Source organism: Hippocampus zosterae, chromosome 8 (genome assembly GCF_025434085.1).
Source record: "Hippocampus zosterae strain Florida chromosome 8, ASM2543408v3, whole genome shotgun sequence".
Taxonomy (NCBI): domain Eukaryota; kingdom Metazoa; phylum Chordata; class Actinopteri; order Syngnathiformes; family Syngnathidae; genus Hippocampus; species Hippocampus zosterae.
Window position 1 is genome coordinate 14,660,572 of NC_067458.1, and position 22,920 is coordinate 14,683,491.

General features: G+C 43.7%; 1 protein-coding gene and 2 long non-coding RNA genes across 4 annotated transcripts in view; 1 reads left to right on the plus strand and 2 right to left on the minus strand.

Moving 5' to 3' along the window:
• The first annotated feature begins 10,231 nt into the window (after nucleotides 1-10,231).
• Nucleotides 10,232-12,377, plus strand: LOC127606011 (uncharacterized). The gene is made up of 2 exons (XR_007963715.1): nucleotides 10,232-11,076; nucleotides 11,151-12,377. It is a non-coding gene; the product is annotated as an uncharacterized LOC127606011 (long non-coding RNA).
• A 1,443-nt stretch (nucleotides 12,378-13,820) lies between these two features.
• On the minus strand, nucleotides 13,821-15,593 carry LOC127606010 (uncharacterized). Its single transcript, XR_007963714.1, has 2 exons — nucleotides 14,977-15,593; nucleotides 13,821-14,462 (listed from the first exon to the last, which is right to left on the minus strand). It is a non-coding gene; the product is annotated as an uncharacterized LOC127606010 (long non-coding RNA).
• A 7-nt stretch (nucleotides 15,594-15,600) lies between these two features.
• The window catches only part of arhgef18b (rho/rac guanine nucleotide exchange factor (GEF) 18b), a 46,985-nt gene continuing 39,665 nt past the window's right edge, over nucleotides 15,601-22,920 (minus strand). For both annotated transcript variants that reach the window (XM_052073971.1, XM_052073972.1), the window contains 3 exons: nucleotides 20,003-20,354; nucleotides 18,367-18,510; nucleotides 15,601-17,210 (listed from right to left, as the gene is read on the minus strand). In XM_052073971.1, the coding sequence (XP_051929931.1) occupies nucleotides 16,879-17,210; nucleotides 18,367-18,510; nucleotides 20,003-20,354 (828 nt within the window). In that variant the 3' untranslated portion in view covers nucleotides 15,601-16,878. The remainder of the gene's footprint in view (nucleotides 17,211-18,366; nucleotides 18,511-20,002; nucleotides 20,355-22,920) is intronic.

Below are 22,920 nucleotides of genomic sequence, written 5' to 3' on the forward strand. Positions count from 1 at the left end.
GCCAGTCAAAGGCTCCTATTGTCATGCAAAATGCACAAAGCGAGTGGTTTCAAACACAACTCGCCGGCAACGCTATTAACCAGCGTGAAGAAATACATCGAGTCATTTGAACGTTGGCTGCAGAGAAAAGAACATCTGAGCCCCCCCCCCAAAAAAAAGATGAGGGAGGGGGCACCAACTGCCGGAACAACCTGTGTATATATAGGGTGGGGGTGGGGGGGTGACTTGTGCATGTATAAGGTGGGAGGAGCGTTGTTTGGACTTCTTGTTAAAGGAAGCAGCGAGGTGGAACGGACAGAGACTTTTGCACACCCAAATATTGGTGTGCCGCTGCTGGCCTGAGACTCACAGTTGCCCCCACGCCCTCCCCCACCTGTCTCGCACGGACACAAAGATGCCTTGATGAGGCCACAATCAACTTCCCTTCGCCGTCCCTGGGGGTGAGAGGGAGGGCGTTTGGGGCGGGGGCTTAGTGCCCGTGGAACGCATCCACCATTGATGGTGGATCAATGTGCACCGTCTGGCCAAAGCTGATTGGGTGTCTGATGCCTTCTAACTTGGAGGCAACGGTGGAGGTCTGCTTGGCGGCAAGAGGGTCAAGCACAGTATGGAAATTCGGGTTGATGATGGAGAGGCGGCCGGCTGTTCTCTCCGCTCTCTGACGCTGAGGGTGTGTCGGCAGAATGCATAAAACCATGACCCGCTAAACTGTCAACTGTCAATCAAATAGCACTGATACAGCCAAGAAAGACAGATGCTACTTTATCTTCGCGACTTTCTTCTGCCTACACATAGCTACCTGCACATTTCAGCCATGTAAATAAAGTTTAAAGTCTGAGCGAAGTCTCTCAGGTAGTCTCCAGTGACTGGAATATATCGAACCGCGTCATCGTAGGACTTTTCCACGCAGTGACAATGAGGCGTTTTAAAAAAGCCATGCCAGAATGAAACTTCGGTTCACGCACTGGCTGCCACATCACATTTAAAAAAAATAAATTTCCCTCTCGCTCTTCTTCCGCCTTCCGTTTGTCACACATGCGCACTGATGTCCAACAACAAGGCGCTCTAAAGCAGCCACTTCAGCGGACTCGCCAAAGTGATGATATATTTCCGAGTGTGGGCATAGTTAGCCAGCTAACTGCACGTCGTAAATCATTTCTCCTTCGACATAGGTGGGGGCAGTGGTGAGAAGTAACTAACTTGAGGTCCCTACATTTTTAAAATACTGTAGATATCTGCAATGAAAGTACATATCTGCGCTTTTTAGCTAGCGCCATATCGAATCTACTTATACAGTATGACCAAAATCCGAACAGTAAAATCTAATGTACGACTGTTTTATTCAGAGCTACTGTATGTTGAATGGTATATTGTTCTTTTCAGTGTGCATTTAATCTTAATGCATTGATTTTTCTGGATAGTTCCTTACAGCGGAAGAAGGTTAAACAAGAATTTTAAATCAACCACAGCCAATTCTGTGACTGTATCATGACATCTGTGCAACGTCTTTTTTTTTTTGTCTAGGCCTTACATGGACCTCAAGTGCATTATTAAAGCCACATGGCCTGGGCACGTTTTTGCCAAGAGCCCAAGCACAGTATCAACTCAGCTTTACTTGCCTCAGTTTGTTGTGGTTCCTTTCCCATTTCAGGAAATTACAAAAAAAAACACGCCACTCTAAACACATCAGTAGGAACTTGACTTAACAAAGTGAATAGAGGAGATCATGGGTTTCCAGAGGAGACAAGCTGCAGCAACAGCAGGCTGTGGAGTAAAATTGCCACGCCCAGATCACAAATCACGAATAGGGTTTGGTATGATGCCGCAGTACAGGTATCTTACTAAACAGTCTCCACGATGCTATACTCGATTGTACAATGATTCGTTTGTGACTAGAAGTTACCGTGAGAAGTCCTTTGATTGATCGACTGGCAATCGTCAGTTTCACACAGCAACAAAAATGAAACGGTAAGAGTCCAAATGCCCATCCATCCATTTTCTACTGGGTTGCGGGATCAACAGCTTTCAAATTGATGGGAGCCAACGATACCATCCCAGAGAATATCACATTTTTCACAAGGCCCAATAATGTGTGCAAAGTTTGGTGACTTTTTGTTTATGCTTAGGCATTCAAAAATGTGAATTATTAAGGAGAATAAAAATGAATCATTTGTACAGCAACAACAGGGACCTTGCAGCCATCATTGATGGGTCACTCATTACATCTTGCGTATTTAAAACAAGCACATGACCACCTCTATCTTAATGCTAACATACAATGGGCAACTCCCCAGGCACCCAAGCAAATCATTAGCATTTGTGCGGCACTGCAGTTACTCTTCAAGCAACGGATATCTGAACACATGGTGCAACATGACACGTGGAGAAATCGTAAAACAATATATACGACAAATACAGAATTTTTATCTTCAGCGAAGAGACACAGATATAACTGCGCACTGACAAGCCGAGATAGAAGCCGTATACGAGCCCGAGACAAGATCTGAACTTGCAACGTCGGAACCAGGAGCCAGATGTGATAACCACCGAGCCCACCGTGCTGCTGACATGGAACAATAATACTCTAAAAGTTCTGTTGAAAAACTGCAGTAACGCAAATCACATCAAAGCAATCAATACCACGCCAGTCATCTTATCATCTACCTGGGCGGAGGTTATTTTGAAATATGAAAAAGCTTCAGGGCAATCATCGCCTTCCCTCATGACGCATTCAAACCAGCGGACTAATGAACTGTACTGCGAGATGCTTGCGAATGCACTGCGGGAGGATGTTTGGGAGCCAACATTTGCTCAAACACCCCCGCTGCCCCCATGCTGAGGTCTCCCAGTGAAGTCATGAGGAGCAAACAGACTGAGACAGACAGACTGTCAGCAGCATGACTAGTGGAGCGAAAGAATTAGTGTCTTGTGTCTGCTGTGTGTGTGTGTGTGTGTGTGTGTGTGTGTGTGTGTGTGCGTGCCACAAAGCCAGAGAGTGTGAAGAAAGGGTCCAATCGTGGGTTGATGTTGAAGTGTATCACATGAGAATGTTTTTTTTCTGCATTTTCGGTTCAAAACATGTCTCTTCGCTAGTCACATTGGAAACCACTCATAAAACCAAAAACGGAAGAGTAAAACCAATTTGCAAATGTGCACCATTTTATTCATATAGTGACTGCTGTACTGTATAATGTTCCTTCTCATCACACATTTAAGCATCTTAAAAGGATTTTTGTGGATAGTTTCCTACTAGAGTGGAACATCTAAGGATAAAAAAAGCATTCCATTCCAGGATGTGGTTTGACCTTCAATTTTTGGGGATTTAAGATTAGGTTTTTTTTCCATAACAAATATGCCATGACCAAGCACGGAACTCAAGTGAAATGTCAATCTGTTCCACCCCTGCAAATAAATGTTTGTTGCATGATTTGTATCATTTAACTATAGCACCGTAGAGAGCTATAAACTTCTGTACGTGTGAGTATAATTACTGGATGTACTGATATTAGTGTTAGGTGTGATTTAAAGGGGCGTGGCCTAATGAGTACAAACGCTTATTGGCGGCACATCCCCAATTATTCAAGAATTTTTACCCCTGATGAAAACCTTTTATTATTATTTTTTTAATCCAATTGAATGGCCGTCAATTATTTACGGATGTTTGCGGGCCGGCGCTGTCCCAAATAAATATCCAGTGGTGGTCTGTTCAGTTTTCTAGTCATTCCCACATTGTTACTCACAGCTGGTGGTGTAATCTCAGAAAACACAAAGAACCACATTTTGCCCAGCCCCCACAACAACTATTACTTTTATTACTTTTGAGTGTGACAAAACATCCATTTCTTGCATAACAAATTCATTCTCCAGCAACTGAAAGCGGGGAGGAGGTGAGGGCTCTCTGGTGATTTGTGACTCAAATATGCAAATGCACATCCCAACTATTTTCACTATTTGCCTTCAGATTCAAATCCCACTGAGTGAAATCCCCAGTGTTGGAACAACGTACAATTTCACGAATGTGAGGCATCCTTTTGTCTTCCCTCCTTGCTAACACAGGTGGGAGGACCGTTGCTGGATGAGAACAGGCAAGCGCACAAAAGCTCCCATCCATAGAAAACAGCTGATGAGCAACAAACGCCAGTCGGCGGGCATTCCCGGCGAGGCCGACATACTTTGATTCATGCGCTTTGTTCAAAAGACTCCATTCCTCTTGCACACAAAAGCCCTTTGTTGTGCTCGCACTTTGCTCGCTTAATCGACACTTCCGCTTATTCTCATTAATAAAACATACAGACATGCTCCCAGCTGGGGTGGAGGAGCGCGATCGTCGGGTTTGATATGTTGCCCGAGGCGTCGCGCGCACTTGCACGCATGCATTTTAATACACGCACACCCATCCTGTCAATCAAAGGGAGCCCGACTTTGCTACATTTGGAGTTAATAAAACGCATCACAATGAGCTCGAGTGTGACACATGGGGAAACCCCCCACTGAGACCAAACCGAATTTTCAAGATAACACACAGTATGCCTGTGTGAGCATGTGTCAGTGTGTGTCATCATGTCCGGCTGACCACCTCAGATGAGATGTGACACAGAGGATGAATAATACAAAAGAGGGATACCCGGACGCGTCCGCAGAATCTGCTCCGGTCTGGGGGGGGGGGGGGGAAGATAGAGGGGGGCCGCTTGACATGTACCCCATCCCATCACCTCATTCAAAAACGAACGAAGCAGACACGTGCTGGATGACACACACAAACACACTTTGAGGCTAATGGAGGATACGACTTTTAGGTGTGTACAACCCCTTCTGTCAACTTGCAATCAGAATAATGTTTTACAATGAAAAGAATAAATGACAAAAAATCCTCTATCCCCATTTTCTGACGCAGTGAGTGTTCACATCATTCACAAAACCACAAGATAACCGCAACTCTAACCTAACCCCCTAAACTGAACCAAAATGCCACCCATAACTGTCACGTAACCAAAACCTTAACTCTAACCAAACCTCTCTTGAAGCCTTACCCGAAGTCAATCCTGGCCAAACCCTCAGAAAACATGCCAAACATCAACCATCAGAAAAGTTCCACTTTGAGGCTCCAGATGCCCTCGTATTCTTGTGGAAGGTTTGCTTCCTTCCTGGCCTGAAAACCAGTCGTGGCAGCAACGTGACTAAAATTGCGACATAACGTCCAAAAATGCGCGCAGTATTTCCCTTTCATATTTTTACAAGAGGCTGAGCAATAATAATATTCGGTCGCTGGCAAAAATAACAAATTTAATGGAGGTCTAAGACCTTCGGCGCAAGGCTTCCTCTTCTTTTGATATTCCAAACAAAAAAGAAAAAGATGAGGGCTCAGCTGAGGCTTGATCTAAACAATGAATGATTTATGTGCTGGAAAGCAGTCTGGGACTGTGGCAGAGGTTTGTTGCTATTTCTGATCTAGCCGCTGCCTCCGTTGTCTGTCTAAGTCTTGACGGACAGACAAAGGAATGATGAAAATGAAAAAAAAAAAAAAGAAATAGAAAAGTATGAGGTGGCAGACATAAAAACAAGACGGCTGCAGAAGGAAGTGGCGGCAGCCGGCGACAACGGACTGGTCTGGCTTTGTGGCGGAACAGGTTTTTTTCTTTTTTTCCTTACACCACAGTGCTTTTCATTGGACTTGGTGACACATAATTGTATTATTCTATTTAATCCACTTCCTCACAGCTGACGACACCTGAAAGCTGTGGAGGACGACAAATGAATCTAAACATGAGTCATCATTCATTTAGTTTTCCCCCTGAACAGGCGGACTAGATGTCATCAACAGCACAGTATGAATCACAGTTGAAGCGTGAATATATTGTATATATAAATGAATACCACTCTGATGGTGTATCGGTGAATTAAAAAGGAACGTAGCACCCAAATTCAGTGTTCTGTTTGGGTGAAGGTGAGATTTACGCTTAATTTGGCACTGTTGGAGCGTATTTGCACATCGCTCTAGCATTTCAGGGAACACATTTCTTGTGATTTATGTGCCTTGGCTTGAAAAGTGATGAAAAAGAGAGCGTGTTCAAGAACACGCTGTGGAAATTTTGATTGTTATGATGGTTTCAAGGTTGATCAAATATTGGGCTGCCTCTTGACACACTATATTGACATTACTCTTCTCCTGTGAATTCAGTGATGTGTTTAGAAATACATTAAATGTGTTTGAAGATAATTTCTGCGAAACACCTGAGAACTTTGTAGTACTCACTTGTGGAATTAGAGCAGGAGACATATTTTTGGGGGCCGTGGCTAAAATGGCGCTCATTGGCCCCTTTTGGGCGTACAGCATGAGTCGTCCTTCCTCCACTACATACCATTTGTAGCATGTAGCTAGCTAGCTAGCTAGCTATGGCTACACTCTGGAAAAAGTAACGTCTTTGGGCGGCACAATTTACACAAATGCACCACAAATTAAAAGAAAGGACAGTTTATCTAGGCTGACACCGTGGTCAACTGGTTAGCACATCCGCTACACAGCGCAGAGATGGTTTGATTCCGGCCCCCGTCTTCCTGTGTGGAAGGTGCATGTTCTCCCCTTGGTTGCGTAGGTTATTTCCGGGTCTTCCGGTTTCCTCCCGCATTCCAAAAACATGTATGGCAGGTTAATGGAACACTCAAAAATTTCCCCAGGTGTGAGTGTGAGCGCGAGTGGTTGTTCGTCTATGTGTGCCCTGCAATTGGCTGGCAACCAGTTCAGGATGTAATCCGCCTCCTGCCCGAAGTCAGCCGGGATAGGCTCCAGCACGCCCGCAAACCCATGTGAGGATAAGCAAATTAGAAAATGGATGGATTGATGAATTAATCTAATTAGAGTTGTGAACTGAACTGTTAGGAAACATTGACTTGCAGTCTTTTGACTGGTTACCATGACAAGTTCAACAAATTCTACAAAACAAATGCAGCCTACACAGAAGTCAGTCAGACTTTAATTCAATGAATGGTTTGGCCTCACCTGTCAGTCACATTTCAACATGTGGAACATGGCCGGGTGCTATCCCATTCAGATGTAAATCACAGGAAATAAACGCTAAAATGTTGGTCTCCTACTCAACCTTTGATGTCAAAACCAAATGTTTTCAGTCTACAAAAGGAGACGAATTGTCCTCCCCGTTCCAGTACATTTGTAAGGGAGTCTCACAGCTGGCCTGGGAACACCTCAGCAATGCCAAAGAAGTCTGGGCATCCCTGCTAAGATGGCTGCCCCATGACTTGGACTGGACCTGGATGAGCGGATGAAAATGGATGGGTGGATGGGAAAAATGCATACTGTACTGAAATGAACCTAACCTGATTGTTTGGTGGCAAGGGAGCTTTTAGTGCGCTTTATGTCCTTTGGTCGGGTCCTTCCTACTCCCCCTAATAAAGCAACAAGAGAGTCCATTGAGCATTGCCAGCTCTGCTCCTAAATCAGAGAGTGCGCTTTCAGCTTCCCCCGCTCCTGTAGAGACACACTACACTGGCTCCTCATCCACCGCTGCACAAAAGAAGGAAGTGCAGAGGAGGCCGTGCACAGTCACCGTTTGTCCGTTTATTGCTCAATTTGAATCTCGATGGTTTTTGGCGTCCGGTTTACACTTTTCTGTTCCGCTTTAGACAAGCCAATGCATAACAAAAAGACAGCGCCGACGGGTTTCCACGTGAGCGCGCAAAACCCCAGCGACTTTCTGAAGACCCCGAAAGGTTCACGCTGCAGGGAAAGTGCACCACCTGAGGCGTCACTCTTGCAAAAAGAGAAACGACTCCTCGCCAAGGGTGCCTTGGAGTATACCGAGTAACAAAAGCGCATCTGCTTCACTTTGCAGCGATGCCTCCAACCTCCCGAGAGTCAAACATCACATAGGTTGTGAACTAGCCTGTAAGCCTTTTCTATTCTTTTGCTCCACATGTACATGCGCATACATTTCTGCCAAAAACTGTCACAAGGATTCAAGGAAACACCCTAAAACGACCGTGATAGTGGCAATAAAACTTTGCTGCTTCTTTGGGGGCCTTTCCCAACACAAAGTCGCCCGCATCTTCGGTTTCTCACTTGGGGAAGATTTTCCGTGTGCAATGCCAGGAGGCTATTTAACTTGGCACCACTCATGGGTTTGGCTTTAGGTACCAAAATGTGTGTGTATGAAAGACGTTTTGGAAAAAATGCCACACAGACCTCCCACACTGCATGCTCAAACACAGATGGAAAATGCTTCAAATTGCGGACAGCTGCCTTCACCGTCCAACACGGTGGTTGCGCTAATTGTTTTAAAACTTTGACATTAGTCAACAGTTACTTGCGGGAATTGTACTTGATCGCGAGGGAGCTCATTTAAAAATTGGGAAAGAAGACATCTGCAATTTTCTTCTAAAGTGGCGGGTCTTGGCTTAGAGTTGGGTAACCTAATGGATTTTGGTTCAGTGCTGGACAAAGTCTGTAAAGACTAGTGTTGTCACCAAGACATTTTTGAGGGTGTCCGCTTGTATTCTTTTCTGTGACTCCTCCGTTCACTTTCCTCAGAGAACATTCTGTTTGAAATCTCATAATAGCGATGTACTGAACCGCAATTTTGAGGTGTTGTCTTAGTCTCATGACGTCAAAATGTGAACAGAATGATGAAGAGGACTGTTTAAATACCAATTTGAATCCAACTAGGAAATGTGCTGGTCCATTCTGTCGTGAATTTTGCAGTTCCAGTTCCTTGTGGGCGAACAAGTTGGGCATAAAGCACTAATCTAGTCTCCCAGGACATGAAGTGGGAAGTCAACACCATCTCCATCCTGAAAAGGGCCCGGCAGCGGATGTACTTCCTGAGGCTGCTGAGGAAGCATGGCCTGCCACAGGAGGTGCAACGTCAGTTCTACAGGCCAGTCATCGAATCAATCCTGTGTTCTCCCATCACGGTTTGGTTAGGGGCCGCCACAAAAAAGGACAAAATCCGACTTCAACGGACAGTTAGGACGGCGGAAAAAATCTTTGGCACCGCCCTACCCACTGTTGAGGATTTGCACACTGCAAGAATCAAGACAAGGGCACGGAAAATCCTCCTGGATCCCTCGCACCCTGCCCACCACCTTTTCCAGCTACTCCCCTCAGGCAGGCGCTACAGATCCATGCGCACCAAATCCAGCAGACACTTAAACAGCTTCTTCCCTCTCGCCATTAACTGTCGCTCACTGATACTGGTCACTCTAAAATGGTTCAATGATTTTCTGCACCAACTGTACAAACTGTCATAGTATTGTATTCTACCACTGATCACTTTAACTCTGCTTGATACTTGGCACATTGTGCCAGAGTTGTCACTGGGTGGTACAACCGCACTACAGTTCACTTACATTATGAAATGTCCTTCCATACCTATCTGTCATGTCCTTGTTTATGATGATACTAATGCAGCGTGTTATTCTGGAGACAAATTCCTTGTGTGTTCTACATTACTTGGCCATTAAAGATGATTCTGATTCTGAAATGTTAAACACTTAAACAAATGCAGTTCATCTATAAATGGTATGTAGCACCTAAGGATCATCCTGAAATTTGACCTGAAAGGTGAATCGACCTGAAAATCAGTGAATTTGTCCAGAAAATGTAGTGTGCATTCTGAATTGTACCACTTCTAGGGCATTATGCGGTGCCACATTCATCAGCAGTGGCAATCAACATTGTTGTTCCTTGTTGGCTTCTCTCTTGCAGAGCCCGGCTTCTTTTGTTGCCGCAACATGAAAGGTCAACAAAGACCTTCATTCATGCCTAGTTGAACTATGAATCAATGAATCAGACCGCACGATAGCGCGCTGCAATAAATACAGACACATTAATGAGTAACACCGAATGGACCATAAAATATTTTTTTAATAATTAAAAAACGGTTAAATGTGATGTCGTTGTACAAAAAGGCCTTCTCTCTGGCTAAAAACACACAGGCCAGTCAGTTGAGGTTACATAAGGAGTGTCTCCGAAAGCCATTTCTGACTGTTGCTTATCTTTGTGGCATCACCTCCTTGAATGTTAGTGGAGAGGGGGTGGGCGGAAGGGGGGTGCAGCCTTGTGTGTGTGTGTGTGTGTGTGTGTGTATGTCAACAACACTGAGATAAAACATCCACCCAGAACATTCCTTCATAACCTCCCTTGATCAATTAGACAAGAATGCTCCGCCTGGGGCAAAAATAAAGAGGAGCGATCCCACACATCCGTCGTACGGTAATATGATTAGCTTTTTTCATAAACAACCGAGTGTGTGGAAATTCTCCTCCCATTAGGTGCCCATGGGAATCTACTGTTGACAGAAATTTTATTTATGTATTTTTTGAAGCCATCTTAATGAATCCTTAAACATTGAAATAACATGGTCAGATGTAGTGTACAGTGACTGTAGTATTTGGGAAACAAATGTGGGGTCATCAAGTGTGATCTCAGTTCATGGGGCGTTCAAATATCAAATGTTTTGACGAGCCTTTGTAATAAAGTAGGTTTCGCAGCTAAAAAGGGTGCAAACGACATTTCAAGATTAAAAAATGTGTACAATCAAGTAGTTTGCGCAACATATGCGGCCCATGGCATGAGGAGGTATTTATGACCTTTTTGTGTCGACCAGGGTTATCAAACTCATTTCAAATTGTGGGCCACAAACGGACTCGGTAGCTGTCAAGTGGTCCGGGCCATTAACATTGTACCATACTCTACTATAAATAACCAAAATATGATATCTTTCCTTTGTTTTGGTATAAACAAGCATTGGTGGATTGATACCGTCTGATGTGTTGGGTCGGTCTCAGTGACAGACTGAGACTACTGTTTTTATTCTCTGATCAAAACAATGTTGTCTTCTCCTCTGATCAAAACAGTGTACCCCCTAGCGGATAATCAACAAATTGCATTTTAATAAAAATATTCATTCCGTGTCTTTAACGCATTTTTTCACTTTTAAATTATCCTGGGGGCCAGATCGAACCTCCTTGGGGGCTGGTTTTGGTCTACGGGCCATATGTTTGACACCTCTGAGTGTAGACGATATATTGAGCAATCATGAGTTCACTACAGCGTTAGCATCGGTAAGTGATAAGCTATGACGTGGTCCGAATTAAGTGCAAACTACTGTTGCTGCAGGAATGGAATTGCATTGTAGATTGAGGACCCACAGGACAAAAGAAGCCCCAACAAGGGATGCAACGAGAAGAACTTGAAATAAGTTGTAACTTCAACTAAAGGGTTCACATCCTCCACTGCTAAGGTTAGCTCGAGCGCACACAGGTTGTCACGCATTGTTCTTATCGTTTTAGAGTATGTTGAAAATTTTGATGTATAAAGTGCATCTGAGAAGTGATTTATTTTCATTATTTCTTTATTTTATATTCATTATTGGAGTAGAGTATTTTTTTAAAAAGCTTTTCAGAACTGTCAAGGTTCTCAAACTTGAGTCCGTGTCTGGAAAATTATTGTGTCAATTGTGTACAACTGGAGACGGGAGCTTCGGCGATGATAGATAAAGATTGAATTCAATGTGGTTAACTTCCATTCTACTGTACAAAAGAACCGATGAATATTTATATTGAAATGTTCAAGTGAACCATTTCATAGTATTTATGGATACACAAGATTATATTTAACTGGCATTCGGATTATGAAGGGGGTCCTTGGAAAAATGTCTGCTATTTAAGAGCTGCTCTAATCTCATTACACAAGATTGCAATTTATTAAGATTATTTTGGATCCTATTACTTCTAATCACTTCAGATCCTGAAGAAATTCAGAATCCGGCTCTTTTGGTTTTTCAGATCCAAATTCATGCATTCATTTTACAGCCTTGGTGTGCGCTCGGATTACACTCGTATTTGTTTTACAAAGTAGGATAATGTTTATCTTGTTTCACCATAGTGTCAAACTATAGAACACTCTATAAAATATGAGACTCCCAAATGCTGAGAAACCAAATTGAAACCAAGTGTAAGCCAAAAACGGAGACGTGTGTGTGCGCGTCTGTCTCTGCGGAGCATCTGTTTGTTTAACTTTGCGGCCAGAGGAGGCTCAGACGTGGAATAACTCCCGGCTAACTGTGCGACATTAAATTCCTCAGAATTCCGTAGCGGTTTACTGGGAAGGTTTGATGTGAGGAGGTAAGGCCGCCCTGAGGATCAAAATAAGAGTTCAATACATCTTTATTTACACTGCGCATTCATAACAGCCGCAGCTGGAACAAAGCGCTTGACTTCCGATTGTGTGGGAATGTAGTGACTGAAAATACAACTTCAAGTTGGGCCAGATGCTCGAAGCCAGCGGCATAAAAAAAAAACGTGGGTCTCAAAGATCTACCATCACGAGCAACAATAGCATACAGTTGCGTAGTAGGCCTAAAGTTTAAAAAAAAGGTTTTATTCTTAAGATTTAATATTCGTGTACGTCACAATAAGAGACAGTTTGAACTTGATACATGTTGAATATATGAAAATGAAACTACTTAATGATTCAAATAATGTGTTGCACATAAGAGGTTGTATGTTAAAAACAGGTCCAATTTACCTGAAGTTTAAAAAAAAGAGTTCTGTAAGAGTAAATGTTAAATCCACACAGACAGCGCTCACACTATAATTTGCAATGAAATTAGGTAGTATCATTTTTAGTTCCAACAGAACAAACATGGTTAAATTTATTACTCCTCTCTATCTTAGTTTGAAACCGATTACTGTAAAAGCTCTGATACGACTGTGATATGATGTGATTACATTTTCCCATTATTCACAGGGGATTGGAACAGAGCCCTGGCGTGAAAAGCGAAAATCCCCAAATAAATCACGGCCAGCCAAAAAGGTTTGTCATTTCCAATAGAGAACAGAAAATGGTGGCTCAGCACGGCTTTCATATTAGACAAGGTCACGGTCGAATGAAACGAAGCTCCTCCTCTCACTTCACCATAGCCTCAATTCTATTTTTCCACTTGGATGATGGTTAGAAAAATGTCATTTGCTTTTCAACCCATCCTTCCGTCTACACCAGAGGTGGGCAACTCCGGTCCTCGAGGGCCGCTCACCTGCATTGTTTTAGACTTTTCCCTCCTCCAACACAACTGACTTAAATGATCAGCTCATCTGCAAACTCCCCCGTAGCCTGATAAAGACCCTGATCATTTTAATCAGGTGTGTTGCAGCAGGGAGAGATCGAAAACATGCAAGATAACATCCCTCGAGGACCAGAGTCGCCCACCTCTGGTCTAAGCCATCACATGGACTTGAAAGGCTTTGTGTGTTTTGTTATAGTGAACTGTTAAGATGGAAGTCGCCTGAGCGTAGAGACACGGAGACTGGACGTCATGGTCCAAACAGCCCGAGAGACACAGCAAGGAATCTGCTGCTTCCCTCCAGGGAGGAAACAGCCTGGAATAATAATCGTTGAGAGAAGACCAGAGGAAAGCCACTCATGATAGCAGACAATACAAAAAAAATAACAAAAAAGTCGCTGCAGTGTCCTCCTGGCCAGGACACTAACGTACACACGTTCAAATAACAACAAAGCACAGACAGACTGGCACTCATGCGCGCACACGCACACACACAGAAAAAATACTTGATTGGTTAAAGCGAACCACCAGGACCACACTTGAACTGGAGGTTTTGTCTGCCGCAGTCTTATGTGTATTAAGAGTGACAATTAAGGCAGCAGGCGGTCTGGATTATTTTACAGGACATCCAAATAATGATGCAGTGTGACACGTAGCACAATCATGTACAAGTTGCGCAATTTAAGAGAATTGGTCACGTGCTATTGGGGAAAACAAGACCAACAACAACTATTTTTTTTGGGGTTTGTTTTAATACTAAAACTCGTCTAAGGCAGCAGTCAGTATTCACATGTTTTTCAAACCTCTTGCAGTGAATCAAATAAAAATGATACAAAAACTCTTGCTGCGCACAAACTAATGCCATCAGACAGCCGTTGGTAAATACAAACTCACAGTCAGAACAAAAATAAGCCTTATGACAATCGTATTCATTTTCCCCTTCAAGTATGCTACTATCCAAAGTGACTAGTGTAAAGGTTGGCAGAGTAAATACACATTTTCCCACATTAGAAAGGTCCAACACAAGAATTAAAAAAAAAAAAAAAAAAAAAAGGATTAGAAGTGTGTGTTGGTGAGCAACGGTACAGTGATTGGACCAGCTGGCTTCAAAATGACAACAAATATGATGTTTAAACAGATCCGCGTTTAAGACTTGTCACACAACTACAGTCGCTTTTTTCTTGTCCTCGTGGAACCAAAAAACAACAAAGCATACGTCGTGAGTCCCAGCGGACTTCTCGTCTACAAGTTATGAAAAAAATACATATTAGCCTTTGAATGATTTGCATAGTTTCATTCACCGTGTCATGATTCTGTTGTCACAACAATTTAGAAGAATTTTGGCGACGAGTAGCAATCCGGGTACATCAAGCAGTACCTGGTAGTCTCTCGCCTGGTTTACATGGAGTCTTTGCATTTGATTTGTATGAAACCGAATGACCAAATGGAATTGAAAGACTCCATATAAACCCCTCAACTGGAATACTAAGGCAGAGCCCAAATGGAATTTCATTCGGTTTCACATATTTCTTTTGACACTCTGAACAGATGTCATGTAAAGGGTTCAATCGGAGTGGCCAGGCTGCGGAGGCTCTGTCTTAACGTAAATGCGTAGTGATGTTGTCATTTATGCACTTAAAAATGGCCGCCGCCTACTAAGCTTTTCTGCGATGGGACGTTTGTTTTAGACTACCTGTAACTTGTTTTTAACCAAGCTGTTGCCATAAAGGGGAAGCCAAGTCAAAAATGATCTTCACAATTTGTTCTCGGCACTGTGAACATTCGGACTCAACCAGGTCATGTCATTCTCGGTGCATGAAATTGATTCCAACTGAACTGTTGTGAACTGGTTATATTCGAAGATGTTTCGGTTCACGCAACAAGCTGGTTAGGAAAACACAAGTTTGCTAGAGCGATTCACCTTGACAACAATAAAATGTCATACGACAATTCAGGTAATGATTATTATTATTATTTTTTTTTTTTTGCTACCATTTCCTCAGAATATGCGGTTGTGCCCAAACCTGTAATTCATATTTTATTGTCTAATGCCTTGCTTTCCTCCACTGCCTTGCGTCTGTCACTTCAACTCAAAATGCGGCCAGCTTATAAAACATTTTGGGCTTCACGGGATGTTTGATGAGCACAAAAATGAACAGACGCTGCCAGCCCAGTTGTCTTTGCCAGGCGACGTTTGTTTGCCAAACCATCAACAATGCTGATGAGGGCGCTTGATGGTTGCCGACATAGAGAAAAGGAATTCTTGATCAACAGTTTTTACACAATGATTAAACTTCAGGTGAATTCCGTTTTGGCAAATATAAAAAGGTGTTTTGAAGATTATCAGTAAGGGAGCACAAAAAGGGCAAGGGAGAGAATCTACTTGAGCAAGAGGATTTTGCATTAGTGACACATCACGAGTGAGGAATTGGAGGAAAACGGCGGGCAGTGCACCTTGACTTCAATGCTACATGAACACAAAAGAGATTAAAACTTTTTTTTTTTAACACAACTTCAACGTCTATTTATGCTGTCAAATAAAGTCTGTACCTAATTTAAAAATGAAAAAAAAAAAAAAAAAAAAGAATATGTACACAAATGGACACAATATACACAGGTGACAAATGTCTGTGAAGAGATTCACGGACATTTCCCGCTTAAGTTAATGGATGTCATGAGACGGACATCGACATGTTTCTTCAGTCACATTCGCGACCGACATCAGCTTTCTGCCACAGTACCTGCTCATGACACGTCATCAGTCATCAATCACACACGCGCACGATTGCCGTAGCTGGTACCTTAAAATAAAAGTGCCATGTTCCAACATAGATACATCCCACGTAAGATATAGATGTGACCCCATTCCGACAGAAAAATAATCAGCAGGCCAAGACATGAACGGGAGACTCCTTCCCTGCGTGACTGCAGCTCAGAGAAGAGGAAGAGCGCAAAGTGGGAGGAAGCGAGGAATGTGTTCAAACAGTTTCGAGCTTGTCCGCAGTAATGACCTTCAGGCTTTGTCTTGCGAGTCTCAGCATGGCGGAATTACAGCACGGGAAAGTATTTTTCCTTGAAGCGGTAGACCAAAAATATCAATCAGTCACAGCAGTAATATCAAACGGGTACATTATGATTTGATGTCAGAATTGTTCTTGTTACACTTCAATTTAACCTTAAAATTGACTGACAGGTGATTAGTCAAGGTTATACCGCCGAAGTGTGCCGAGTTGGGCTCCTTATACATAATAAACATTTTTTTTAATGGATGGGTGGGGAAGGGAAAGCAGATTTCAAGAAATTATTTCAGAGCGAGTCAAGGTGTGGTGTCTAACATGTGCTGAATAGCTCATTTTTGGGCTTGTCCGAGCTGGAAAACAGCACTTGACTGCAAATAAAATGTTCCATGAAAGCATAATTAAGAACAGAAGTGACTAAACATCCAAAGAGTCTGACAACTGTACAAACCATTACAAAAAAAAATAACCATAAAGGCTCGTTCAAGAGTCAGGAATGGAATATTTACACTGTGCAAATGAACCATCAAGCAGACAGCGTTCCATCACTTGGGACTTCCTACAGTCGGGCCTCGGCGCCTCCCTTCTTCGACGCCTCAGCACCTGGCAGTGTCGTCTTCAAATCAGCGACTCCCATCTTTGGATTGGCGCACGTTCATTTCAATAGGCCCAAGGTAGCCACACTTGCGCTGCTCTTGTTTGGGTTTAGAAATGAGCTAAAAGTATTAAATTAAAAAAAAAGGAGACCACCAGGTGGCTGTTCCATAGCAGAGACTCAGTAGAGTTTAGAAGAAGATGACGTCTTCCTTGTTGAGGTCTTCTGTGTTGATGTTGAAGGGCGGCGGCGGTGGCGGCAGCGGCATGCTGTGACTGAGGCCAAGGCCCTGCGCAAGCATGTGGGGGTTCGAGCCAAGGCCTTGTGGCTGCACCTGGGCCGGGAACTGCAGCGATGCGGTGGTGTGCGAGTGGGCCGGGATGGCGGCAGGCTGCACGGAAGACTGCAGAGAGGGCTGAGTGGGTGGCACAGGGGGCTTCTGGATTGTTGCGGGGTGGCTGCCGCTAATCATGTTGGATTGACAATCTGGTCCAAAAAGGTCCAAAGGACTTTGCTGGTGATCTAATGAAGGTTTGATTTGACAAATGTAACAATGAGAGTTAGTTGAAGATTACTACTCAACTAATCATTGGTATTTTGTTTTCTAGTCGGGCAACAATGTAGAGAGGATTTTCTTTCTCACCCGTCTGCTGCCATTAACAGACTATTCACTCCCAAAGACGTATTTAGATGTCTTTTCAGACGGCACACATTTAATCCCAGCTCCTCATTTTATATTGACTGTACTTGAAAAGGGTTTGAAAATGGCTTTTTCAGACCCTTTTCAAGTATGTGGCGTCTGAAAAGACATCTAAATACGTCTTTGGGAGTGAATGAGTTAGACATTCTGCGAAGGAGTGAAATGTCCAGCCCACAAGGCGAACGCAGTTGTGAAACATCTTCGCGAGGTAAGTGAGCACGAAAACGTACTTAGTCTTGCTAGCTTCGGTTGATCCGATTACCGCTAAGCTTAAAATATCCATACGAGCGGGACCACGGACCAACGGCGACGCACGAGGGCCAGTGAAGCTCCATCTTTGTCGGCAAAATACGTCCGGGAACGCGTGGGCAACGGACGTGTAATCATGAGAACTTTATTCGTTTTAAAACATCCAGCGAGCAACATCACGTTAGTTGCGTCGTAACACTTGTTGCAGTACGGCAAACGGCCAGCATGCCATTACGTAAAAAAGAAAAAAGAAGACTGGACGCATGGTCACTTGCACGATATACAAGTCTATCCTCAAATACAATAAAAAGTACAAGTGCAACATACAGAGTGAAACTGAGAAATGCTTTTTCTGGGGAGCCTGGCAACGATGTCCCATCTTACTCATTAGTTGCATTATTAATCATTTGTTTCTCATGCAGTTCGCCCAAATACACAATAGCTTTATGCGAAACTGGTCCGTGGTGCAAAATATCAATTGATTTCCATCACCTTCCAGTCAACCACAAGTAATCTTCCGTCACTCATCCACTTATCCCCAAACTATTTTTCATTGTACGGTAATAACTTTCAAGTGTTATAATGTGCGTGCCGGGCTACAATTCATCACTAGAATGTGACACTGATAGATGTTTAGACAGGGAGTGGCTGGGAGAAGAACAAAGATGGGTGGGGTCTGCAATTCATTCGGCTCTGTTTGTTCGTGGGAGTGTGTGCGTGTGCGTGTACCTCTGTGCTGATGGAGGGAGGAAGGCAGAGGAGGCGCAGACAGCGGCGCTGGCTGGTGGGGGCTGACAGAGCGCTTGGCTTTGACAGCGCCGTCGTCACGCGCCGACAGCTTCAGGGGGAGAATCTGCTTCATGTCCACCGAGGCTGAGGGCGCAGCGGAGGAGGTGAAGATTAAGAGGGTCGTTTCATTGTGAAATTAGATTCTAACACGAAATTGGAGCAGCTTAAGCTTCTCTCATTATTTGATAAACCACGGGGGCCGACCCAGTTCAGAGAGTTAACGTGATTCTAACGAGCCACTTAATTGATAATAGTCTATGACACAGTTTGGTTATCGCTAACGAAGGGAAGCAGGAACTTTTTTTTACGTAACCAACACAATTCATTAAAAGTGTATAAAAACGATTTTGGCTCTACTTGGAAGTGTGCAACTAAAGTGCATGAAATGGAGGGGTGTACTCTGTAAAGACAGAATGACACTGTAATGGGATACTGTAACGGTAAAGCAGTAAACTGGGTCAAGGCTATAAGCGGATAAATGTCATAAGGGATATAACAAAATATAATTATGCATAACATAAATGATTATGGAAAAACTGCCCACATTAGGTGCATATGGGGTTATTTGGCTTGCTAAGTGATTGTGAACGTGTTTTAATGGGCTCTCATTGAGATTTAAGGTAAAGGCAACAACCCCAAAAAAAAGCATAGCGTCTCGAGTTGTGTGCTGATGTTGGCACTTTTTGTCACTCCACTTCTGCTGTTGTCCTAACTCAAGTAACGTCATTCTCCAAATTACTTTTCATTTTTATTCCGCTATTCATTCGTTTCTCCCTACTTCCCACATTCGCTCTATTTGTCCGCAGATCAAATCTGTTCTAATCTTTCAATTGCTAGAACAGCAAACATCATGCACAGACGAGACTTTCAGTAATACCGCAGTGGAGCGTAGCGTCTCTATTTAACTGCAGCTTTTAGAGTCAAAAGCAAATAGGACAACCTTTCATTATGTTCTCATTTCGAGCAACAAACTGTATACGGACACACTGTCAGGACTAACGCTTGGATAAAAAGGTCGTCATGTCGGTCGCCTTTCGCGCTAGCATAGCGCCTCCATTTGACGAAAATCACTTCCAATTCTGAGAAACAAGCCAAGAGGATCTTTTAAGCTACGTCTTGCCACGCTGGGCGCAGAAACAAAAACTCTGTGATAAACTCCAACAACTGGAATAAAAGCTGCTTGATTAATAAATACTTGAATGGCTCCTCTTTAGTGGTTCCTTTCACAGAGAGCGTGCAGGTGTACCCAATGCTGTGGCTGGTGATCAAATACAGTATAAATATTTTATTTTACAGGGATAGAGGATCTCTCTCTCTTTTTTTGTTCATGAGTCAGGTCCTTTAGATATGTGTGCGTTTCAGTTTTCTGGACACTTTTATTACAAGATGAGTGTGTCCCAAAATAAACCTCATATTTCACTGGACTTCTTGGAAACCGAAAGTCTGCGAGAAAAACGTCCTTCCAAAGTGTCTGGCTGACATGAGCAGGTTCCCAGGGCAAACTCCTGATCAGGAGATGTCCTGCGGCTCACCTTGCCACATGCTGATTGCATCAAAATGCCGCTTGGCCGCTTACCAGTACTGTCGGTGCGCTGCGATGCCTTCCCGCTCTTCACTCCCTTGCCTTTGCCGCTGCTGAGGGCGGCCAGCTTGGTGGGGATCTGCTGCTGCACTCCCACCAATTTGTGCTGTTGGTTGGTGGTGCTGAAGAGGTGCAGCGGCACTTCCGTCTTCAGCGGCAGGGTGGAGGAGCTGGCGTCTCTGCGCAGCGTCACCTCGGGCCGTTCCTGGTAGTCAGCCGGTGCCACCGACATGCTGCCGCGCACCAGGGCCTTCGGGGGCAGGGGTGTGTCGGAGAGGCCGGTAGAGCTGCTGAGGCCAGAGGATAAAAGGAGCTCCCCATTTAGACTGCCGGACATCGGCGCCACCTGGAAGGGAAAGGAGGGCACGAGGGGTCTTGAATTTACAAACGCTGCTTATGAATTGAGTTGATAAATTAAGTAGAGTTAACAAAGGACAACGTTTTTTATTCCAGGGGTCGACTTCACGCCGAAGTTAAGCCCCTACATCGGACACGCATCCCGAATTTGAACATGCTGTCGTTGAGCACAATGGTATCATGTTTCAAGTTTCATTTAATTGGGGCACGTCTAGACGTGTGGGTGCGTATCCAGCGCCCTCGAATGCCTGTGCGCAAAGGTGTCGGCCGTCTGGGCGTAGGGCTTTTGAAGTCCACAGTTATTACGTCAAAGCAAGGGGGCGAACAGATGGAAGAAGGCTAGACTCGGTCACAAAGTGGGAATAAACAATTTGGGAACAAAGTGTTGTAAAACATCAAAAGACGGGCGGACATTGGTCATCTGCGAATCTGCAACTTGCCGTTTCATTGTAAACCAGACTGAAAGGTGTCAACATAGCTTCAAAGCTTAAACCAAGGTAATCAGATCACTACCGAGGGATCGGACCAGGGGTGTGGTATGCAAATATCGGGGGCTGTGTTTTTCTTGCGTTTTGCATATGTAAACAATAAAAGTCAGACTGAAGGACAAGGTACTCTGAGAGTGACCACGGGGCAACTACCGTCGTTTGTGTGTCATTTGTTTAACTTTGTCCGAGAAAAAACTCTTGACAGTCGTTTATCACTCCCCTTTGCTAACGCAGCACTCAAGTTATAGTAACAGCAGTTGTTTCAGAAAAACACTTCCACGCCAAAAATACAAAACAGTCAAATGGAAAAACAATAAGTTCGGTGGTAACTTTTATGTCATGTGATGACGTATTCTTATGCCTCTGGGCAAACTAGTTCACTGCGTACTGCTTGTAACCTCAAAATTGTTTGCAATTACTGTAAACAGGATAGGATAAAAATCTGACACCAAGATGAATACATGGTAGGAAATGACCAAAAACCAAAGTCACCTGGCCTCATGTTGTTGTTTATGATACTGCATATGTACCATAAAAGGTGTTCACCGAAACAATCAGGTTCCAAGAATAAAGCAACTCAGATGAATCCACAATTCAAATGACACTGAATGAAAAATATTAATTCAAATTTCTGGATGAATCGTCAAAAATCTGAACGCCTTTTCAGAAGAGTAAATTGTATAGCTTCACATTTACATCGATTTTTTTTCCAATTGCAGTGGGATGTCCTACTTTGGTCTTTATCGGGTTGTCAACTGGTTAGCGCAAACTTCAAAAAGTGAATTTCTAAGACAGTACCCGAGAATATACAATCATTTTCATGGTAAACAAATAATCGGACCATAATCACCCTTTTTCTCAAGCTATGCCAACACTTTCATCCCTGTACTGCATCTGTGGTTAAGATCCGTTCGGAACCAGAGGCGCTTGAAAGCAGACATGACACACGTGTATTGTAAAGCGTCTGCGTGGCTCGGTGCCATTAGAGAAACACAATCTGGAGAGCAGAAGGCGCATTTATGGGCCGCGGAGAGAATCAAAAACACATGCTGCTCTTTCTGCTGAGCGCACGCTTCCCGAAGTTTGCTGCAGGAGCTTTTGATGTGTTTCCTAAGACGCTCAAGGATGACACACACAAACGGACAATTGCCCAAAATGAGAGAACATCAAAGCCGTAATAGTCCCAGTGTACATAGAGGCTGTTTAGACACGCAAGGGAAACATGGAAACGTCTAAAGGAACAAACAGCACATTGTACACTGAACTACAAGAGAGCGTGAAAGATGAGCTGCACATGGCAACTTTGTCGTCTAATCTACCTTGACTAAAAGGACTTTGCGAACAATATAGAGTACAGCCCACCTCCAGGGTTCAAAGCCTCCATTTACTATAAGTATCATGTCTTACAGGAGAACCTGCAATGAATTTTCCCCATCAATCCATCCGTTTTCCAGTCTTCTCATTTCGGGTTGCGGGTGAGCTAGAGCCTCTCCCAGCTGACTGGTTTTGGATTGCGGGAGGAAGCCAGGAGTACCCGGAGAAAACCCACGGAAGCACAGGGAGAAACATGCAAAGTACACTCCAGGAAGTCCAGAGATGAGATTCAAATGCCAAACCTCAGAATTATACAGGCAGTGTTTGAAGTAACACTTTGTAAGTTCGCGACTAGTCAGGACGATAAATTTGGGGGACACAATTCTCATCTTCTTGGCTCTAAATACCACCACAGTGGTATTTAAAATCAAACAAACCAAATGCGCTTTAACTACAGACTTTCGCTTTTAATTTGAGAGTATTTGCATCCAAATTAGGAGAGCAGTGCAGAAATTACAATTTGTAGAAGTGTCTCTCACTTTTTAAGGGAGCAAAAGTAATGGGATAATTGACTGCTCAGCTGCTCCACCGCCGGATGTGTGTTATTCCCTCATACCCCAAGTTACAAGCACCAGAGAAAAAGTTATTGAATTCATTTCAAACGTGCCATTTGCGTTTGAGCTGGGACAGTCAGTGACGCAACCGCCATTAGTTGCACAAAGACAAAAACAAACCCACCAGAGAGACAGCAGA